The 23,137-nt window shown below is 54.9% G+C and overlaps 2 protein-coding genes across 2 annotated transcripts; both read right to left on the bottom strand.

Moving 5' to 3' along the window:
• Positions 1-790: 790 nt before the first annotated feature.
• Positions 791-3,849, bottom strand: TGME49_228760 (hypothetical protein). Its single transcript, XM_002366447.1, has one exon. It carries the CDS (start codon positions 2,669-2,671, stop codon positions 1,322-1,324), a length of 1,350 nt encoding a protein of 449 aa, XP_002366488.1. The 5' UTR covers positions 2,672-3,849; the 3' UTR covers positions 791-1,321.
• A 4,868-nt stretch (positions 3,850-8,717) lies between these two features.
• On the bottom strand, positions 8,718-19,591 carry CDPK7 (calcium dependent protein kinase CDPK7; the record flags this gene model as incomplete). Its single annotated transcript, XM_018780218.1, has 11 exons — positions 8,718-9,688; positions 10,109-10,304; positions 10,655-10,799; positions 11,328-11,516; positions 11,831-11,943; positions 12,396-12,650; positions 13,084-13,236; positions 13,707-15,807; positions 16,344-16,501; positions 17,014-18,857; positions 19,315-19,591. 11 exons carry the CDS (start codon positions 19,589-19,591, stop codon positions 8,718-8,720), a joined length of 6,402 nt encoding a protein of 2,133 aa, XP_018636107.1.
• Positions 19,592-23,137: the final 3,546 nt, after the last annotated feature.

Below are 23,137 nucleotides of genomic sequence, written 5' to 3' on the forward strand. Positions count from 1 at the left end.
AATTCGTATTAAAGGCCGACGTTGCCCCTGACTTCCCGGTGAGGTCAGTGGTGTTACATTTATTGGCTGATCAGTTCTAGGCACCTGTTTCCTTATTCTGTGAGGACGCCATCTCCATCGGGCCTGGTTACACGAAACGATGGAACATACACCGAGAGAGGCTGCGGGGCTGCATGCGGCTCGAAAGCATATGGTCGGTAAGCACCCTTTTCGACGAACCACCGATTACTACACCTTTTCAGACATAATTAAGCTGCCACTTTTTAGGTGCGGGTATGTTGTGGCTGTGGCGAGGCGATCTGTTGGCAAAAATGTTCTTCAGTTCTTCACGCAAGCTCTACACTCTTCCACTTTCACTGCTGTTGTTGCCACCGGCCCAAGTGAGTCTCTGTACAAGTGATCGTCTATCCTGAAGTGTAAAACTCAAAAAGAATAGAGGCACTATAGTACCCAGAATACTGAATATGAGTCCACTAAGAAGTTACAGACAACCGAGTTCTTCATTGCTGCTGTAGATGACCACCCAATGGAGTGCTTAAGACAGCCCCTGCAAGACTGTTTGACGACCAATCATTTGTCTCAACATTTGCTCCTACCAGGAGCAGTTTAAAAACTGCACCCCAGCTACGGCTGTGCTGCGGTGGCATGTGCAACATGTGTCGCTATATGTAACGCAGGTACGGAAATACTGCCTTCCTAGATACATACTGTATTGCACAATACCATTTTGTATCTCTTTAAGCACTCTTAGCGACTGCACGTGAATTCATAAGCGGTGACACTTCGCTTTGCGCTGGGGCCATGAGATTATGGAGTCCCGAGTTGCTTGGTGCCTTGACAAACAGGGGCGTTGGCTGTCGCTGACGGCTCAAGCTCAGCAAAAACCTAACACCAGCGAGGAAACGGCTGGTACCTATACCAGTTCCATGAAAAACGCGAGTCTTAAACACATGTCAAGACGACGGCTGAAAAAACGTGTGCCAAAAATCCCTATCACTCACGTCCCTTCCCTCCTCACCCATCCAACGCTATTTTCACATCACGCCGAGAAAATTCACGTCGGCGCGTCCATTGAAATGGGTAGACCCACCACTTCAGTGATTTAACAAAAGCAACGGGTTTCGCGATCACACATAAGGGACGACAGTCTCTTCCCACAAAGACGCAGGAGCTGAGCGACGCAGATGGTTTCGTTCATCGTCCTTCCTCTCAAGCGAGCGAGCAACCACTCCATTGCGAAGTTGCGTCACCTAGTTGAAACGCGGAAACAACACACAACGGGCAAGTGAGGCGCGTCGCTGTCCGAGTCGCACCGTGTGCCTCAGTCCACATCGTCAAAGTCTTCAGGGTCGAACGAGGCTCCCTCGTCGCCTGGGGCGCTCGAGAAAACTCCGAAAGAAAAATCTCCCGATTTGCTTGTTTTTTCACTGCTGCTGACATCATCCCCTTCAGTCCCAGAAACCCCAGGTGGTTCTGCGTTAACTTGTCCTGTAATGACAAGTTCTTCGCTCTCAGCTTTTTCGTCCGTCGCTTCCGCTCCAGAGGAGGCATCCCCGCCCGCGGCGCGTGCATGGGTCGAACGTGTAGAAGGTTCGCGGCGGGCCTCCTCGTCTTTGATGTTCTGAAGCAACAACTTGCCTGCGGGCGTCACAGAGTCAGCACCCAGTTTCTGCTGCACTTCCTCCAACATGATCCGCCAGCTGACTTTGTTTTCCCAGCCCTCTCGTACAGGGCCGCCGGTCGGGTTCCAGAACTCCACCGGGATGTCATCACGTGGAATGAACTTCTCCAGGTCTTCAAGACTGGATGCAAACACAAGCTTGTTCCGAGGCACTCCGAGCAGCGCCGCGACCAGGGCTCGGAACGGGTGGAGCGCGGTAGGCACACTCGTGAGAATGAGGGCCTCGATGAGGTGCTCGTACCGATTGAGAAACTGTTGCAGCACAGGTTGGTACTCCAGAACCATTTTCTTGATGGCCGACAGCACTCCCGGGATCCTCCAGGGCAGCAAATTGGACAAGTCTAGGAACTTGCACATGATCTTCGTATCGACAATGCGGAGGTGAGACTGGCTTTTGTAGTGGTCCATGACCCGGTCCAGCACCAGGAACTCGACGTCCATCATGTAGGTTGCCTCCTTGACCGTGCGAAGCTCGTCTAGCAAGTCGTAAGCAACGACGCTTCCTTCCCGAGAAAACCCCTTGAAAAACAACGTCATTTGACCGTGAACATTCTCGAACATGCTCAGCGCTCGTTGGACGCGATGCTCGGGCATGGGAGGCGGGCGTTTCCACGTCTTCCCGTGGCTTCTGCTCCCGTGCCGACGAGAGTGGCCAGCTTTTTGGTGCCTGCCCCCATTGCCGCTGTTCTCGGTACCCGCTTTCTTGGGGGAATCTCCATCTGGTTTCCGGTCCGCTGCCTCCACAGAGGTAACCACGGGGAACAAGCTCACGCTCGCGACGGACAGACTTTCCTCGCCGGTAAAACAGAGCACCGTCGCCAACGCTACTGCAACACCAAAAACCAGTCCGCGAGAAGCGCGTTGGCTTCTCCACGGAAGAGACCTCGCCAGCGGCTGAGACGCAGCAGCCACACGGGTCAGCTGCCCCGGTTTACGGCGATTCGAAGTGCCTGGAGAAAGCACGAAAGAAAACTGAACCGGCAGTGCCATTGTGAGGGAACTCGAGTTTGTGCAGGGGTAGCCCGAAGAAAACGCTCGACGAAAGAGACTCTTCCACTCCCGACGCGTTCGTCGTCATTCCGACTAAACGGACGCAGTTCTTCGTCACGCTGCGGCAACCTCTAAGCCAGAAGTCCCACAGCGCTTTATATTCCTCGTCAAAACGTCTAATGGAGAAAAGTGACTGCGCCCGAGCGAGGCTCGCCCCGGCACGTCAACCGAACTTCAGCAACGGCTACGCCCAACCAGAGTGCAAGAATACACGACCGGAGCCACCCTTATATTCTTCTTGTCAGTCCTTCTCCACGTGCTCGTCCCGTGCCTCACAACCCAGGGTCTTTAGATGACCCTCAAAGAGCGTCGGAAATGGGCGGAGGAAAGTCGTCCTTCCGCGAACGCTGCCCTACCGGCCTACCGCCGGTCCGCACAGCGACCAGTTCCCTCTTCTGAAGATGCCGTCTACTCAGGAAAAGACCCAAACTTGTGGAGGAGTGTCCCGGGTGGTGGGTCCACTGGTTCTATGGAGAAAACAATTCTACAAAAGAACGTTCTTTGAGGATCCAGACGCGATATAGAGGGACGATAAAAGCCGCGAAGTCAGGGCGCGGACAACGCATACGGATCACGCTCGCCTGAGCAGATGATCCCTCAGGAGAACGAGTGGTTCCTATAACTCGTCAACAAAGGGAGATTTGCATGTTTTTCCCCAGTTCAACTGAAGAATAAAAGTAAAGGAAACACCCAGCCGCAGCGTGCCACGGAACTGGCTCCACTCGGACCTGTTCACGAATCGGGGCGGCACAAAGGTTCTCCTGTTTCATGGTGCGACTTCAGGAGCGACCACGGTGAAAACACGGGAAAATAACACACAAAAAGACCGGGAACAACACAAGCGCCCGATTTTGCAAGGCACTGAGCAATCCATTACAATTTCAGTTCTCCCTCAGCACAACTTGCAACGTAGAGAAGGACTCTGTCGCCCGGCAACCGGCAGAGGGGCACATACAGGATGTCTGGCGACGATGAGGACAGCGTTCTAGTTCCTCTCTCATAATTACGCGGAGACAGCGCCATAGGCGGGCTGAAAGATACTCTCCCCGCCGAAGCATGCTAATACAGATATCTTCATCTAACGTAGACACCAAATCGCGTAGACTTGCAAATCCCAAAGCCTTAAGGGACAGGCTGTTCCTGCACCCCACGGACGGCGACAGCCACTTACGAGCAAGAGCGGACAACGCGACGCCCAGAACCGTGTGAGAGGAAGTAGTGCGCAAAGCGTACTTCGCTGTTGTCAGTTGCAGAGTGTGAAAACTGGCGCGTCTGCCTTCAACAGCGGGTCGGCGAGGCCGATTTTCGCGATCTGCGCGGTTTTCTATTAAGTACTCGATTTCACAGCTTGCTCAACACATCAAAGCAAGTATGGACGATGTGTTAGGGTCTCGCGCTTTCCTGTCAGAACCGACGGTTCCAGGCAGAAAATTAGTGCGGAAAAACTGCTCCCGGGGATGCCGTGGCCACAGCACAGCGAGAATGCGATAGTGTCGCTCGCTTTGCTCGAAACACACAGGAACCGATAAGAATTCGACAATTCCAGCCTTTTAAAAGCATATCCATGTTCATATGCAGCCGTGGATGGGAAACCTGTCACCGATCTCTGAACTCATCTGGACGGCACGTCATGTTACGTCCACGGATAAAAAGTCCGAGTTGGTCCTGTTCCTACGACACCTTAGATGAAGCGGACGTCGCTCGTAACGTGCGACGCTTGTAACGTTTTTCTGCACGTGTATTGTCGAAGGCGCTGCAGATCTAACACACTGGGCATGGTGCTCTGCCGGGAGGACAAAAGCGTGAGCCGTAGATGTGGGAATGCTTGTTAAATGCGAAACACCTAGAGAAATCGCCCCTTCGTGTGTGACGCCCAGTCAGAAATGCATGCACCTGTTGTCGGTACAAGGAGATTATCGTACTCACGTGTCGCATCTCTCTGTGTTCCTACCACGCACATCCAAATCTCATTTCGCTGCCCCCCGCCGGGCCCACGTCGGGAAAGCTGAATCACTCGTTAAGCGAGGTTTGCGTTGCTCTGCCAGATCCTCTTGCGGGAACACTTCATGTCTTTTGGAGCTCAGAGGTAATGCTCGAGACTACAAAATCTGTCAGGGATCCCTGTGCTGCCATCACTCATACTCGGCCCAATGGCATTTTAACGACGAGCATTCGCGAACTCCCTTGTCCCACAAGGCACAAAAGGATCGAGACTCGTGACGATAGGCTTAAGCTGTTGGAACCCGCTTCCTGAGTTTGGCAAGCGGCAGTAATAATAACATCCCATATCCCTTTTGTACTGTTCTCTGCACACAACGCCATTCCTACTGCCTGACGGTGACAACAAGGCTACGCATGTTGGTGGTTGATACGAGTCTCAGATTCACTCTTTTTTTCAAACGGTGGAAAATGACTCACCTACGTCCCTCAAATGTTGGACAGGTTCCAGGTATCTGCAGAACCTTACAAGGGGACTGCTCCTTTGTGTGGCAGGAATCAGCAAGCTGAAGAACATTCCCCTTCGCGCCGTGTCCTTACATTCAAGTCAGCAGTACCACGAGCTTTCAGAGTCAGGAAGGGGACAGTGAGTGCTGTGTCAGACTTCCACACACAACCCTGTAATGCCCTAACCCTCACTCACAGAGACTGACTATTGTTTTACTCTAGTCAAGACACGTCGTAGTTGTGGGCTGAGACAACTATATTGCTGAACTAACGACTACTTCGACAGTGCAAGCATCTGCGTGAATCAATGAGGCATTTGACGGCTCGGATTCAGTTGCTGTCGCATAGCGGCAATCAGTGTATTGCCGGTTCTTGTTACTGCTGCACACGTTCTGTTCCGATGACAGCATAGCCAGTTGAGGTGTTCCAACTGTCTATTTCTAGAATGCAGGCTGCCACAGCTACTACTGCAAATTGCTAATTTGTTGGAACCAGTCGTCAAACACTGCACAGTATGGCACTTTAGGCTCGCGTTAACAGGCACTCGCACAAGAAAGGTGTCTCTGGTGCGCGTAGTCGATATCGTTTGTTTGGTTTATTGCGCCTCACTGGTGCTGCTGCATTAGCAGAACTGGTTAGCATAGGCGGCTTCATTATTAAATTATGTCACCGCGGCTTCCGTCAACAACAATATGCCGAAGATAAGGCAGGTGAAATCCCGCTGTAGCCATCCTTGTGACTTTGCCGGGACAGCTCCCGTTCGAAAGACGTGGGTTACTACGTCGCTTATTTGAAGTTGTGGGCCGACATCTTTTAAAATACAGAGCTTCCCCGAGTTCAAGATTTCTGGCAGACACACCGACCTGTCCGAGCCATTACTTTCATGACGGCCCGAAGGCTTGCGTTTCTCCGAGCCCGATCACTGAAGCATTTTTTCCCACCAGCAGAACAGAAGTGCTTTTCTTCGAATTCTTAGATGCGGCTCTGCCGATCTTCCGTGACACTTAACGTTGAAAAAAGAACACCACGAAGCGGCTCTGTTCCAACAGCGCTCTTATACGCCGGTATCGTCGAAAAAAACGCAGTTCCGAGTTCTATTTGTGATTTGAGTTTCGAAGGGCCGACCTGGTTTTGCCGCAAACGATATAACATGAATTTTGTCAACAAAACCATTCGTATAAACGATTGACGACAACATAAAAATCTCAAACTGTGGACCCGCCACATTTGATTCTGGTGCCGTAGCGGTGTTTTTCCCGAGAAGGGGGATACAATAGCATGTTCATTGTCTGTCTGACAGAAGCAAGAGCGTCAGTCCAGTACTTTATATCGGCTGTCCGAATTTGTACACACTACGAACCCATGAGACTTCGAAGCTAGACAAAACGGTGTGAGTGTTTCTTTAAGCCTTTCAGTCTTCTATGACCTACCTTCACAGACTGGATTACATTCGCGCGACGGCCATAACCGAAATAAAAGAAAAAGCTTTGAGATGAACGACATAGTATTCAACAATGGAGAAAGGACCAGTCATGGTGATACACGAGGCAGAGAAGTCTCTGAGGAACAGCAGATGGAAAGATCACACTAAGAAAATCCCGAACCCCACGTTTCCAGAAGAACACAAAGGCTGACAAGTTCGTCATTCAGGTAGGAAGAAAAAAAAAACACACACAATGGAACAACTCTGTCGAGATTCCTCGACGCGAACGAAGCCGCTGGTCGTCCTAGCAACGGGTGTCATGTACACACTCATGCTGTGATTCTGACCGTGAACCACGGACGTAGACAGTTACTTTCAAGAAGAGAAAAGTCGAAAGGAATGAAACGGCACGGGACACCGTTCACACCGTCCAAGACAAGAAGAAACATACACCGCGTTCTTGGTCCGTCTCACAATTATCTTCAGCACTTTGTTACTTGTCCGGCTCTTCTGAGGTTGCCTCGGATTACGCATGACTTGGTAGCGTTCAGTGCTCTGCTTCGCGTAACGGAAAATTTTCAGTGCCATCGCCACCAAACGCCACTCTGCCTTCTTTCTACTTGCACTATCAGACCCGCCTGCTCATCAATGTTCCTTTACACCGAAATTCCATAGCCTCTCCCCGCCCTCTGACTGCCACCATCATTCACATCTGTATCGTCTAGGAAACTGTTTATGTATCGAATATGTCGTTTCTTTAGTCCTGTGCGCCTTCTCTATCTCTTAACCGCACCCAACCACGAAACGATAAAAACGGTGATTTCTACTACAAAACACGAGTGTGCTGTTCGGAAGACAATAGCCTTTTGGTTTGTTTTTCGCCGCACAACCTCTTCCGCTCTTCTAGGTGCCTAGCAAATACCACACACATTTTCTAGTCGGGTCACCAGCTCATTAGACTCTCCCATCCCGCGACCACTTCCTCTTCACCACGAATGCTACAGACCTGCCCTGGCCAAAAACGTTTCTCCATACTTAACCCCTTTTCATGTTTGTACCGTTCCGTCCCCGCGTTTTCCCTCATCATGCTGTCCGAAATGGGGAAAATCCAGCTCTCGAATTGATTTTACAACCTATAACGACAAAGCATAGCAGCCAGCGCGTGCGATCGCCGCTCCTGCGCGCTGCTCCCGAATCAACGAAGGTAACACGGCACACGTGAAATGTACCAACTTTCTTCTCTAGCGGCATCCATTTCTGCCTTCCAGTTTGGCCCGTCCGACTAACCTCCACGCCCTACCCTTGGCGTTTCTCTCCAGCTCTACACCGTCGACATGGCCACTACTCCTCACTTCCCCGTCTCCTCACCGCCTTGGTATTTTCCGGCCCCTCCTTCCCTTTCCCCTCACATCATCTTCCATTTCGTAGACGGACGCGGCTGGAAATCCATGTTGGCTGCTTTTCAGCGTCCTTGTCTCCGCCTTCTCTCGTTTCTTTTCTCGTCGAAGCTTTCCGAGGTGTGCACAACTCCCTGCGTCCTTCGCTGTCGGGTTTTCGGTGGTCAACCCGTGAGTCTAGCCATGAGTAGCTACGTTTTCTAATCCTGGAGATGTACGGAGAAGAGGGTTACTTCTTTGTGACAGTCTCTATTGGAGCGCCGTCACCACTCGACTTGCAGCTTTCGATAGTTTCTCGGCGCCCCCGCAAAACTTTACCTATTTGTGGTTTCCTGTGCCAACAACCCACCCGTAAATTCGAACCATTTCACCTCGCTTCTGTCTCTGGGGGGACTTTTTCATAGTTTCTTGTGGTCCCTCTTGCAATACCATCGTTCGTCTCGCCCCGTCGTTCCCTTTCGTACGAGTAACTTGAATGAACAGACGGACGAAGCACCCTTCTGTATTTCAAGAAGCAGAACACAGAAATTCGAGACCATGGCCTGAGCCCGGAACAATTTCTTCGTCTCTCCTTGCCCAGATACGCTAACTTCCCGGCTCAACATTCCCTTTCTTTGACACGCTCTTCCCTTTTCGCACGGGATCAGATCCTGAAACTCTGTATGGGATAGCGACTCGACACGCAATACAGATAGCGCTCTCTCGAGAGATCACGTATTCATCACTTATGTACTTCCTCTATGCTAGGTGAGGGCCCCCCAGGGGACCCCGCTGGCACCTCCGCAGGCGTGCCACATGCTCTTTCATCCTGTCTCGCCGGTTCCGCCTCAGGCTCTTCTGTCCCCCTCCTTTGGGTGCCAGACGACGCCGAAGATAAATCGGAACACCCAGGCGCTGCAAGTGAGGGCGCCACACCTGCAGGGCTGGCTACAGACGGCGAAGGCACAGACTTGCTTCCAGCGGCAGGAGACAGGAGTGCACCGCTGACTCCGGGACTGCCTGCTTCCGCCGCAACAGGAGGCGTCGCGCTTGTCATTCTTCGTCCCTCGCTGCCGTCTTGCAGCGTTAGGTTCAAGAGACTTGCAGGCGAAGCCGCCGCGACTCCGGAAGCGGTGGACCCTTGCCCTTGTCCCCTCGTCAAATCCACCTCGCCTCTCCCGGCGACTGGAGCCGCGTCGCTCACGCTCTCTCCACCGAGAGAAGCCCCCGACTCTGGAACCTCGTCCAGTGAGCCTGCCGGAAGAGAAGAAGGCGAGACGGCCGCGCCTTCAACTGGCCCCGTGTCTCCTTCGGTCCGAGCCGCTGGGGGAGCCGAAGAAATCGAGACCGCAACGGGAGTTGCTACGCTTGTTGGGGCTCCTGGGTCGAGGCCTCCGCCCCCGGACAGAGACACTCCGGGCGCGGAGGCCGCGGGTACAGCATACACTGGGGTTGATTCGGAGAAGGGTCGAATAGGTGTAGGAAGCGAAGACGGCGAAGAAGCTGCAGGAGCCCTAGAAGCCACGGCCGGCGCCGCAGGGAGTTGAGAAACCGGGGGCCGTAGCGCCGCAGGGGGTCCCGCCGTAGCGACAGGTGCCCCATGGTTCTGGAGAGGCTTTGCTCCATTTTTCGGGATCGTAAAGGTTGGCACCTCTGGGCAGCACGCCATCGTCCGCTCTTCGCCGTAGCGAGTTGAGTGTCGAACTTCATCTACTGGGGCAAAGCGAGAGACGGCAGACGTACGGGGAAGACAGAACGTGAAGGAGGCAAGTCCACACCCGAACATGACTCGAACTGGAGCTACAACGACATTCCACTACACCTGGAAGACGGAGGGCGCGCGACGCACAAAAGCACAAACGGAAACAGACAAGACAATACGTGGCTGAAGGTCTTGGGTCCGTACGAATCCACGGACCCGAGATTTGTACGAGTGTCTCTCAAGGCGTCGTATCTCCATGAGAGAGAACCCATTACAGCTCGCCATGCCTTAAAGAGAAGACAACATCAGAGAGTCTTCGTACGGCATCGAGTACACAGACAGCGAGAGGCGCGCGCGTATGAAGTGCCACAGACCACCGAAACGGTCGGGAGAGAAAAACGAGAACAGCTCTTGCGCGACGCATTCCTTACGCTGGCTGATGTAAACGTCGATATTCTTGGAGCCATTATTCACCACCGCAGTCGGATTTTTGATCCAAATGTGCTGGAGCGCATCGGCGACGGTGATGCGGCGTCTAGGGTTCGGCTGAAGCATGCGGACAATGAGGTCCTTCGCGCTGCTGCTGACTTCTCGCCACACTGCGCCGTCGAAAGAGACCGGAGTGTTCTGAAAAAAAGACACGTTGGACGGAAAATCAACGCGTTTGTCGGTTGAAGAGAGGGGCAGGAAACACGCAAAGGCTGCAACCAAGCAATTTTGAGACTGAACGTAGACTAAACAAGAAAGAACCGCACTCTACGCTTCTTTTATGGTCTTGCGGCCAGACCCCTCTCGCCGGTATTCTGGCAAAAAACCGTGGACCCTGAACAAGTTCAGTTGAGAACGATCGTTCGCCGTCAGGTGGAATACGCGATCTGGGTTACGGACGTCTGGAGACAGCTTGTATGCGTGTTCGAAAACAGAGGCGCAACCCCACCGAAAAGCGTAAACTCCAGTCAGTCTCTCCTTGTCCTTACTTCGTAGAAACTCGGGTGGCCAAAAGCCTGGTTGATCGGGAAAGGGAGACGACCTCGGAGAAGGAGGTACATAATCACGCCTATGGACCAGACGTCCACTTGATGGTTGTAGCCTTCCATGGTCAGCACCTCAGGCGCCACATATCTGCAAGGAGACACCACGAGAGAATACAAAACTGCGAGGGTCACTTTAGAAAACATTCCTCACCAACACAAACGTACCCACGCCTGTGACTGTCTACACTATGGACAGACATGGGCTCCACGCGTTTGTACCTCGGCGCGAACGCGTTCTTGCAGGCCAAAGCAGGAGCGCGTGAGTCCTCCTAGATGCGCACATGAAAACGTCGGCTTCTCATGAGTCAAGCCACCTGCCAGTTGTTCGCAAACAAACGAATCCTGTTGGCTAGGTGAACGAATCACGTTTCTAAATGCAGTCAGTGAAAGCTCTTGTGACTTTCACGAACGGAGTTGCCTATTAGACTGTCTTTGTGTCTCGTGAATAAAATCAGTGAAAGCTCCTTTCACTGCAGTGAACGGAGTTAGACATTAGATTGTCTTCGCTCCCAGAGTCTGATGTAAGTTAACATTTAAACGAGCCCTGCCCATGTGTACACGGAAACGCGTCTAAAAGGAACGCGTCTGAAACCAGGGAAACAGAATTTCCACTTACGCTAGGGTACCGCACGGCTGGTGGAGGACCTCGTTCGGCGCACAGAGAGTCGAGAGACCGAAATCAGTGAGCTTGATCGTCGCATTCGGCGTCCGGTCCGTCAGGAGAATATTTTCGGGCTTCAAGTCCCGGTGCACGATGCCGCACTTGTGCAGGTAGTACACTGTGCTCAGGAGTTGGCTGATAATTCTACAGGAGACACAAAACAACCGAAGAACGAACTGTGAAGACCAAGACCAGCTCCCTGGTTCCGATGAAATCAAACAGACAAAAAAAAGAATTTCCTGCGCTTTACTTCTTTTTTCGACAAGCACACCCTATTCCAAAGTGGCTCCGTTCCCCAGTAACTTGAGTAGGCGTCTGATATTAAACTGTTCAACAAGACAACCACCGCAACCCGCGGACGCCCCCCCTTGTGCTCTGGGGCGTTGTGTTGGCGACATTAGACAGCACACGGAGAAAAAGAGAAAGCCTAACGGCAGAGAGCGGCTGGCGAAGCCTACCGATTGACGTGGAGTTCGGGAAGCCGATGGTTCTGTTGGATGAGGTCAAAGAGTTCGCCACCTCTCACCAGCTCCATGACGATGTACAGCGTCTCCTTCGTGTCCAGCAATTCCTGAAAAACGAAGGAAAAACGCAGGTCTGTTGGAAAAGCCTTTCGTATGGAACACGAGACACACGCCGTCTGCGTCAGTCCATCGTGCCCCTCACGGTAGACTGATGAACACCCAGCCAACGGAGAGTGAGCGAACCCCTTGGTGGTCTTCGACCCAGCGCCCGCCCTCGATACGTGGTGCACTCGCCTTCTCGAAGAGAGGTCAAGACAACGGCCACAGCTAACAGTCCGTTTTGTCACGCACAAGTCACCTGAAAGTTCAGTGAAACATGAGCAAATGCATCAACGAAGCGACGCCTGCACGCAGCCACCTTGGTCTTTCCATATCCATCTACCTACCTCTGTAAATTGTAAATCTATCTGTCTATGTGTGCATAAGGGTGACTGCACTGCGGCGCAGCGGACTCATCGGTGTTTGAATTTGACACATGGGGACGGAAACGACGGCGTACCTTCATGTAGATGACATTGGGGTGGTTGAGAAGGCGGAGAATGGCCATCTCGCTGCGAAGGAGCTCTCGCTCGTGGCCGTTGATCTTCCCCTTGTCGATCACTTTGATCGCATACAGCTCGTTCGTTGCTCGGTGAATTCCTTTGTACACAATCGAGAACTTGCCATGTCCCAGCTGCTCGCCCACCTGATACAGCTGCTCCAGCGCTTGCTGCTTCGTGGCCACACGGAGGGTGTCGACCCATTCGCGTTGTTCCTAAACAGCACATCGTTCGCAAAAAAGTGCGACGAGGCTCCTGAGACTCTCTGTTGCACGAAAGTGACTCAGAAGACAAAAGACAAAGCCGCCACTCGTCCCCTTGTGGTGAAAACCTCGATCCGTTTCTCGACATACGCGGAAGAAAGGAACGTCTCTCATTTAACTCATCAGGGGGTAATCTGAGATCCTTCTTGACATAACATTGTGCGGCTACGTGCTGCGTACTGTACACATCCACATAAAAACAGATATATCTATATCTATATATCTATCTATATATATATATATATATCTACGTAAAAATAGATGTGTTTCTCTCTCTGTGTAACATAGATATATACGAGTAGAGACACATGTGTGTACGCTTGTTGCTTTCTGCCATGACGGAAAACAGTGTCCCCGGCGGGTTCACTGTTTTAGTGGCTCTCACTTTGGCAGAGTTGGCGAAGAGGAGCCGCTTGCTAACAGTTTCCCCTTTGGGGTGAACGATGGCGAATCCGTACTGTCGGCCGCCGACTTGCTCGGAAAGAAGCTCGACGTAGCAGCCCTCGAGGAACATGAAGCCGCGTGGCTTGGCGTCGCCCTGAAAATTCACCCGACCCACAGCGACTCCCGAGAGACACTTTTCGAAGCGCGCACCCGCCTTCTTCGCGTGAAAAAAAGGCGCAGAATTCGTATTCCCTTCCCTCAGTCGTGTCCCACACACACTCTGTCCTGTCCACTCAGTCAGATACGCGTCAACCATGTACTGCGCGTAAATCCCTCTTGAAACGCGTAGAGACATGAAGGCGTATGTATGCATGTATGTATACGTACACAGACAATCGTGTAAAGTGCTTACAGAGAGACGCAGGCAGCCATGAGGTTCCAGAAACCCCACCGCAGACTATTTCCGAAAAACTTCTTCCTCCGTTGTCATCCCGGGTGCTTCAAGAGAACCTGTTTGTGTGTCTGTCCCCACTTTGTCTAGTTGAGTTTTAATTCTCCTTAGAAAAGGAGCTATTAGTTCCTTCCTCGGATATATGTGCTGCAACCGTTGAGACTCCCTCTCACCTTTCGCCGGTAGTAGTAGAGCATGTTGTCGACGAGGACGTAGTACCTCGCCTGCCACTGGTGGAGGTGCTTTCCTTTTTTGTACAGAACGCCGTCGATCGCGGCTTCACTGTTTCCCTTGAGCATTTCCGCACACTTGCTGAGTTCCCAGCCGCAGTGCCAACAACGCGTGAAGACGCGGCTGCTTCCGCCCACGCAGATGCCGGCTTCGACGCGGTCTTCTTCTGCTCCTGGTCCGCCGCTTGGGTCCGCGGACCCTGAGGCTCCCCCCGCGCCGGAGTTCGCGCCGGTACCGGCCGCGGGCTGCGCACCGGCGTCGGACAGCGAGCTGGAGGACCCGCCCAGTCTGCCACACTGGCGACACTCCATGACGACTCGGCCCTCAAGCAATGTGAGCTGTGGATAGCGGCTGTGGCAAAAGGGACAGAGCAGCAGCGGATTGCAACAGTTGGGGCAACTGTACAGGTCTCTCGGGGAATGTCCAGAACATGCGAGAGGGTCGTCGTGGGCGCGAGCAATCGCCGCCAGGTCGGCCTGCCGAAGCTCGCCTTCCCTGTAGGGGAGCTGCGCTCGCGCCGAGGCTCCCTCCGACGGCGACGCCAAAGCCCCGGAGCCCGGACCACTCGCCCCAGAAAGTGCCCCGCGGCTGGGCGCAGGCCGAGAATCGCGCGGCAGCTCCGCGCTGTGAAGCGACTGGTGCGAGGAGCGAATGAAGTCGACCAACTCCTTGCTGACGATGTCGACAGCGAGCTGCGGGGACATCCGGGACTGCTCCCAGTGGCGATACCCCGCGATTCGCTCGTAGACGTCATCATCGCGAGCATCCCCGGACCCCGACATTCTTTCTCCTTCCTCCTCACCTATCACCGGAAACGCCTCCTCGCTTACAACTTTATCCCCGGCAGATCCCCGACCGTCTGGGGGCCCCTGAACAGCTGTTGCCGTCGCCGTGTGAGTCACAGATGTCCCCGGCGCTGTCGCACCTCCTGCCGCCCGCGTCTCCTCCACGAAAGCCGCAGCCGCCGCCGTGGCGGCCGCCGCTGCCGCGCCTGCGGCCGCTCCAGCGGTGGTAGGGTCGAGCGTCGTCGTGACCTGCAGCGTGATGGAGGGTGTCGTCGCTGGGCCTTCCGAGACAGGCCCTCCGACCGCAGTCGTCGCCCCGGTGGTTGGAGTCCCAGGAACCGAGGCAACCGCGACAGCCTCAGTGACCCCCGTCACGCCTGGAGCCGCAGGTGAAGATCCGGACGCGACAGAGGCCATCGCAGGCTGGGTCTCAGACCCTGCCCCCCCTCCCGCCACGGTCACAACGGAGACACTGACTGTTACCTCCTGTTTGGGCTCCACGCCCGCGCTGGAAGTCGGTGCGCCTGCCACCTGAGTAACGGCCGCGGTCGCCACAGCCGTTACCGAGGGCGAGACCGGCACAGAGATTGGGCCTGCGCCCGCAGCGGGACTCACCACACTCGCGGGGGTCCCTGGGGGGCTGCTAGGTCCACTCGGGCCTGTTTGATGTTGTGAAGCCTGCGAGGTTGTCTCCATGGCGGGCGGCGGCGTGGTGCCCGCAAGAGGCGTCGCGCCGCCCACGGCGAGAGATGGAGCTCCAGAGACAGGCGAAGCGACAGCTAGCGCCCCTGCGTTCTCTGGGCCTGCCCCGCCAAATTGGGCTCCAGAACCGCGAGCGGCAGGCCCACCCGCAGAGACCGAACTGGCTCCAGCAGCCGCACTCGCCGCCCCAGAGCTGCCGGTCGCCTGCATCTGCGGAGAAGAAGATAGGCGGGAGGGTTGCGGCGCTGGCGTCGCGGGGTCCAGATCACGAGTGGGGCGACGAGGAGAAGAATGGGCCGGATTCGTAAAGAGATGCTTCACCTTCTGAAAGTGCTGCATGTTCACAATCATACCTCCGCTCGCCGAGTAGCCGAAGCCGCCGACACGGGAAGAGGACGGCGAACCTGCTTTCCCCATGCCTCGAGAAGAAAAAGAAGCTGAAGATGTGCGTGAAGACAACAGCTTCGAGCGCCGGAAGACCTTCCCTGATCCGCCTTCCCGACCCGACCCCAAAGGATCCTTAAAGATGCCCTGGAGTCCTGCAGCGGTCAGCCGGCTGCGAAGAGAGACAGAGAGTGTGGGGTGGACAAGAACTGGTTGGAGATGGAGGAAACAAGAACACCAGCTGACACGCTGTCTGGAGGCAGACGACGAAAACGGTTTCTGTGAAGGACGCTCAACGGTGAAAACGGAGGAACAAAGTCACCTATAGACCATGAAATCAGTTCCATGGATGCATGCCTAGCAAACACACCTCGAAGCGCAACGGAATCTTTTCTTGCCCTGGCTCGTGCAGAGGAAACCCAGACAGACACAACGCAGTGCCGGAGCAAGTGCATCGGCTCCGGCACGCATTCCAGAACGTAAAAGAGCACATTCCTTTTATGTTCTCTAGCTTGTCGGAAGCAACTAAGGCATTGTTTCTGTCTCCACATTCGCACGGAGGCCACATGCACAGTCGCCAGAGCAAACCGAGCTCACTCGAGGAGAGCTAGCTTGAGCGTCCCCGCCTTCGATAAACACAAGTCACGAATGCCTCAAAAAACGCGAGTTCATCTCTTCGTTCTTCAGGAAAACCAAGAGCTGACGGACCTGGGGCGGCTCTGCACACTCGTGCTGCGGTACAGTGCGTTGCCTTGCAGACCCCAGACTTCCTCGTGGAGGCACTCCGTGAACATGGACAAGATGCCCTCGTTCCTCTCCAGCCAGGTCTTGAACTCTGGAAAGCTCAGTTTCCCATGTTCGAAGAACTGAAGAAAGAAAGGCAGCGACCTTTCACACTGTTTTCTGAGACAAGAGACGAGGTGCGAGAGAGACAGCCCTTCCTGCTCGCCTCTTCGCCGTCCCTACTCGGTTGCTCTGTTGTTTAGGCATGACTTCCACTATTTTTTCGATGAAAAACCTCTACGCACCTCTGTTACGCTTGAGAAGGAGGCAACCGCCTCAGTCAAACCACCTTTTTTCGGACTTCTCAAATAAAAACTCGACCCCATGCGTCCAACATGCAAACGAGGAACTCTGTTCCTTGCTCTCGCAGATCTCTGCAATGCAGCTATCTCCCCATTTTCTCAGCACATGCCAGATTTCTTCTCTGCGACGAAAAGTCAGACAAGCCTCTCTAATTTTGCTCCGCTGTTATCTTCGGCCCCATTACTCTCCCGTTCTTCTCCCTCTGTTATGCGACTCCAACTCGGCCAGACTCGCCCTCACCCGCTCTGAAACTTCTGTAACTATGCTTCTGCGCTTTTTTTCTTCGCATTACCTCGCACTCTTCGATGATCTTGTCAACAATCCCCTCGACGTCCAAAACATCTTTCTGCTCGTTCTCCTCCTTCTCCTCCTTGATGAGGCTTTGGGCGACGGGCGAGGGGTTCTTCTTCGCCTGCTCCTGTCGCGTCTTGTCTTTTTCGGCCTGGAGGAGCATCGCGCTCTTCGTCGGCCCCTTCGAGGGCTGCGCAGCCTGCGGAACTTCTAGCATCCCGTTGCCTTGCGCTTCGTCTTCTTCCAGAGGTCCTGACCCTCTGCCCGTCCCCGCCGCGAACGCTTTCTGGCTCGCCTCTCTCCCTGCGTCGCCTCCTGGCGTGGCGCCTTCCCCCAGCTCCTCCAGTCCCGTCTCGTTCTCCTGGGTCTCCGCCCTCGGCGACGCCGCGCGGACAACCACGGGCGGCACTTGCGGCGGCGGAGACACTCCCCCCGGCGCGGGGACTCCTCCTGAAGAGGTGGGGACGATGGGGGGGGGAGCTGGGGTCCCTGACCCGGGTGGAGGGGCGTTTGCATGGGCGCTGCCCACGGGACTGATGCCTCCCTGAGGGCAAATCACAGAGGCTTCCGAGGACTGCCTGGAAGGGAGGACGGAGACTGGTCGACTGCCGCCGCCTCCACTGAAACCGCGAACCGGAGGCGACCCGGGTGCCCCCTGAGTCGAAGAGGACTGCGTCGAGAAGGTCCGCTTGATTGCACTTGTGAAGCGACTCGCAGTTTTGGTTATCCCGCCCCTGGGTTGCTGCGAAAGCGTCCCCGTCTTCGGAGACTTCTCGGCTCCCTTGGCGGCCGACTCGCCGGATGCGCCTCCCGCGGGCCCCGCGGAACTGTCTCCGTCGTCTCCGGCTGCCGGGCGCGCGTGGGGCGAGGCCTGGAGAAGCGGAAACTCGGCCCCTGTGCCCGCGCCCGCGGGTCTATCCACAGGCGGCGGGAGGACCACCGGGGATCCCCCTGCCGGCGACGAGGCGGAGACAAGCGAGTCTATCGAGGGCCGACTCGAGAGAGCCGCGGGCGGTGCCCCTGTCTGCTCGCCCGTGGGGCTGCTGACTGTGCCGGGGGCCTCCTGGCCCGGGGCTTCAGGCCCGACATGCGTGGGTTGTTGCGCGGAGACGCGTCTCGGTGGCGACGGATTTCGCGACGCGTGGTCGAAGGGCGAGAAGCACTGAAACACATCCGAGAGCGAGCTGTAGGACGACGCCCCGCTGCTTTCTTCGTCGAAGCTCCGGCCGTAGCCTTCGCTGCTGGACGCCTCCTGCTCGAGTCGCGCAAGCAGTGGGTGGGGCTCGTACGGCTTCAGTCGCTCTCGCGGTCGCTCGTTCGAACTCGTCGAGTCCAGAGAGAGGCCCGAGCCCGTCGCCACGTACTGCTGCGAAGGAACAAAGTCGGAGACGCAGACGAGCGCAGCTTCAGGGTACGCACCCTGCGCCTGTGCACCCGGAAAATTCGAGTTCGATCCGCAAGAACCTGTATCTTCTTCGTCATCTTCGTCGTCCAAGTTGCCCGGCGAAGACGACACCGCACCGGCAGTGCCAGAGGATCCGCCGTTCTGAGGGGTCCTCTGGCACTGCGGGGAAAACAGATTCTGCTCTTCTTCCTTCCCGCCGTGAGACCCTCTCCCCACGCTGTTGCTCCCTTCGCTGTGGGCCTGCTGCGCCTTCCGGATACTCATGTACCGGTCGAGGTTCGGCAGATTCGACAGCATCGCCACCAGCTCGCTCTTCTGAATGTACCCGTCCGAGTTTAGGTCAAACACCTGGAAAAGCACATACATCCGGTCGCTCTTCGTGCCCCGACAGCACACGGCGATTCCAATCAAGAACTCCTCGTAGTCCACGCTTCCCGAGCCTGAAAAAAGACAAGAAACTCGCAAAAATCTGGAAGGTGTCGGCTACAGGAGTGAAGCGAAGTCCACACGATGAGGGGAACCAAAAGGAACGCAGATGGACGGAAAAGAAAAAACTGTCCCTGAGGACGCGGGCCGCGTCCACTCCAGTAAGATTCGGATGCGTCTGCAAAAACATGTTTAGCATTGTCTTCCCAGGAACAGTGAACTGGAATTTGCTTTGCTGTCCATCGGGGTGATGCGCCACTCTGGATCTCTACAGGCTTCTCGCTGCGGGCGCGTTCACCGACGTTCCGAACCCCTTCCTGCACGGATACTTGTGTCGAAAGCCCACAAACAAAAAGGAGACACGAAATACAGGAAAATACGGAAATGTTCACATGTGCATCCATACATGAAGATGAAGACAGATGCGTGTGACAGTGCGGTGGCGTCTCGAGAGATTCGTTTCGCCCATACCTTTGAAATCGAATTTCTGAAAGAGTCTTTCTCCCCAGAGTCCGGGGAGAGGGAAATACTGGAGAAAGGTTTCTTTGTCGATTCCGGGTCCGGGACTTCTGGCCGAGAGCGCTTTGTAGACTTTCTTCAGAACCTCCACTTCGTCGCTGTCAAACTTCTTTAAATACTGCTTCAGACACTCCTTGGAAAGCTGCGTTGAAAAAGCCAAGCTGTTCGCCGGGCCTGCGCCGCCAGCCCCGCCGCCCGCACCCACGCGGGTCGACTGGACGCCCCCCATGGTGGGATTTCGCGCGGAGAAATCTGCGGAGACGCACCCGAGGGAACTGAGGAGTACGCAGAGCGAAACAGAGAAGAAATCTGCGGAGAGGCACCCGAGGGACAGGCGCCGGAGCGACGAGACAAGCAGAGAGCGACGTGAGAGGATCGGAGGTAGGCAGCCCCAAAACTGACTGAGACAGAGGACCAGGCGAGATACGGCGGACAGAAACGAAGCCCGATCACGGGCAAGAAAAGGGAACCTTCAACAGAGAGAGAGAGGGAGAGACAGCGAGATTCTCGAATTCGTTTCAGCAGGCGACAAGGCCAGCAAACGGCTGGGCTCCACGGCAAAGAAAGGCAGTCCTCCTCGCAAGAGACTCGACCTTGGAGACAGAGAAGACGGGGTCAGCGGCTGCGCTGGTTTTCTCAAGAAAGCAGGAAACGTAAACACCGAAACTGCTTTCCCCGTCTAAAGTTACAAAGAGTATCCCTTACAACACAACGCGGTGACACAAATCTTCCCGCACAACTCTCCAGAGGATAGCCCCTGTGGCCCCTCAGTCCTCAGAGGGGTCCGAGTTCGGAGGAAGTTGTCACCGACTTGTACGCGATCTTTTCACTCTTTTCCTTCGCTCGTGCAGAAGGCGGAAACGCCGCTTATTATACAAGGAATGCCATGTTACTTTGTTCTTGTGAACAGGAAGCCTTCCGATCCCACAAGCTGCAAAGGGATACTGCCTGTGTGGGCAGCGACACCAGAGGCGAAAAAGCGTGGAGGAAAAACGCGCCTGAAAGGACTGAGAAGAACGCCCAGGTTCTCGCGACGCCCGCTGCACCCCTCTAGATTGCTGAAGACAGCTAACGAGTTCAGTGTCGCACTAGGCCTCTATATGCAAGAGGAGACACACTTCCTCTTTCCAGAATGCGCACAATCCTTCCTCGCCAGACGGGAGAAACCAGTGGAGAAAGGAGAGCAGAGAGGCGACCGACAATGGCGCGGGGGAAGCGAGGGTGAAATCGTCATAGTGCGGAGGCGGATGGTGGTTTCTGCGGTGTCAGAAGAGAGAAAGGTTTGACCGCGGCCGCGCAGAAGCGTTCGCGCGGCACTTTTGAACTGTGTCTCTGAGAGGAAGAGAGGCTGTCCGGTCGCCACCGAAAACGGCGGATGAAGCCACAAGGAGCATCCGCAGCACTTGCGTCGAATCCCGCGCGACTGGAGGAAAAAATCGAATCGTGGTGAAATCCAGACGCGTGTCACGCGAGGAAAGCCAGGCCGGAGAGCATGGACAGCGCGAAAAAAAGACAGACAGGAAAGAAAGCGCACCACGACCGGAGAGACAAAGAGCACGGGTGTCCGTCAGCCCAGAAAGCCGGCTTTGTTTTTTGTGTCTGTTCGTCTGCGCCTCGACAGTTTCGGCGACATTCTCAGAACGGCTACCGGAGGAACTCCTCCGTTTGCCGCCAGGCCGGCAGAATCCCGCAGGAAAGACAGGGAAGCGCGAAACTTCCTGGCATGGGGCAAAGAAAAAAGCGTTCGCTTCGAACTTCGGAGACGGGAGAAAAAGTGAACGACGTCCCTACTGGCGAATCGCGGGGGAAAAGACTCCCTTTTCGTGCGCGAGAAAAGAACGAAGTGGTTTCGGTGAAAAACGCGGAGTGAACGACTCAAAGGTCACCTGGCGGACGAAGACGGCGGAAAGTGGAAAGGAGGGAAGCAGGGAAAAGCATCGACGAATTTTTTATCGAGCGAGCTCCAGATGCGCGCGTTTCCAGGAAACAACCGCATGGAGGGTCTTCGAGGTGACAGCTCGTGGCAAAGTCGGTGGACCAGTTGTGCTGAAAATGCGCAAAAAAACCGAGCGAAAGATCACGGCACAGTCCTCTTTCGGGCCGCTTTTCCTCGCCAGAAGAGACCAGGCAAAACGCTCTCGGTCCTTGTACCGCACGCGCTGCGTTCCCAGGGTTCTACTACGCCGTGTTTTCTCTGTCGCGCGGCCACAGGCGAAGATTTCCAGGCTTTGTGACGCTCAAAAAACATCTTTGAAGCTCATGGAGAAGCCAAAAGCCCAGGCGCTGGAGACAGGCACTCGAAGCTAAAGGCAAACTGGAGGAAGAGGCCCAGGGTGGCGTTCCTCCCGTGCAACGGAAAGCACGACGTATGCGAAGACACGCCCGTCGCTAAGGCGATATTCAAGAATTCCAGCACACAGAGAGTCCCCTCACATAAGCGAATCCAGTCTTTTTGACGCATTCCGCATCACGAGGTCGTCCTTGACCACAGAAACAGGAAATATTTTCTTATGGATCACTGCTTCTGAGGCAGACAGCGGATGGCGGACCACTGGGCGGAGGCCGAGGCCAAGCACGTCTGCACTCAAAACGAGACCTCTGCCTCGCTTGTGTCTGTGTGAAAAATGTACTCACGAAGTAAGTCTGCGTGTGTCTCAGGAAAAGGAACTTTTCAAACACATTCCGCCGGAAGACAGCTGCGTGCAGCAGTCAGTGTGTGGTGTTGGTCCTCTGTCTAGAATGCCACGCATCCAACAATAGACACGAGCGTTTCCTTCAGAAACGCTGCAGTATTTGCTTGGCATTTTCCACAGTTGAAGGTGCAAACCTTCGGTATGTCGCGTCGACGGCTCGACCCTGGAGATTCTGCAGACTTGCCGGGGACCTTGTCTCCCGTCTCTCCACGAGGAGGCAACGCGACACAGGGCACCGAAAAGTTCCCAGCTCATCAGCACGCAGAAAGCACGAAAGTTAGACTTTTGCTGGACAGGAGGAATTCATTTTGCAAGGGAAATCGGTTAGTGGCGTACCAGTGGTGCGTAGACTCCTGCAGTGTTCTGAGATTCGTGTGCTCAGAAAAGATCTCGGTTTGGACGTGCGTCGGTGGAGGAGGCGCCTTTCCATGCAGCAGCGGAAAAAATGAGGGGGAGTGGATATAAAAAAAACATAGTACCAGCCTTGGTTAAGCGAGGACAAGGTGAAGAAAGAATAACGGATCTTGTGCGTCGATACTGCTAACGTAGGTGTGCAGTTCCGAGGGAAAAAGCCACTGTAGAATCAACCGGATACATCTTCTAAGGACAAGAGTCTCCTGTTAGTGGCTGGACTACTCGCGAAGGTATCTCCGTAGCTAGGTTTCTCCACGCCCTGCACAGACCGTTTCCTTGACACCCGGCTGACAGCAGTCTGAGAGGAAGGTTGCTGCTCCGCCTCTCCCCCAGAGAACGGTGTTCATTCGAAGTCAAAGAGTGTGTCGGACGGAAACAAGGCGGTGTCACGAGCAGAGAGGAACGGAAGAGAAACGCATAGAGAAATTGAAGGTTAGGCAATGACGGGGAAGAAACGAAAGGCACAACATGGCGCGGCTGCGGAGAGGGGGATCGGGACTCCGGAAGTGGATCGGGAAGACTGCGCACCTGTTTGTACGGGAAAGACCTTGAAACGTCGCTCGTCTCTGAAGCCAAACCACGAAGTTTCCTTTCGCCTTTTAAAGCATAAAGAACTTTCACTGGATACACATGCCAAGCCCAGCAAGGAGCTTGGAGACCTCTCCCTC

This window comes from Toxoplasma gondii, chromosome X, assembly GCF_000006565.2.
Source record: "Toxoplasma gondii ME49 chromosome X, whole genome shotgun sequence".
NCBI lineage: Eukaryota > Apicomplexa > Conoidasida > Eucoccidiorida > Sarcocystidae > Toxoplasma > Toxoplasma gondii.

What these genes read in the sequence shown, in the direction of transcription:
- TGME49_228760 (XM_002366447.1), bottom strand. Translation starts at nt 2,671, where the DNA reads ATGGCACTGCCGGTTCAGTTTTCTTTCGTGCTTTCTCCAGGCACTTCG.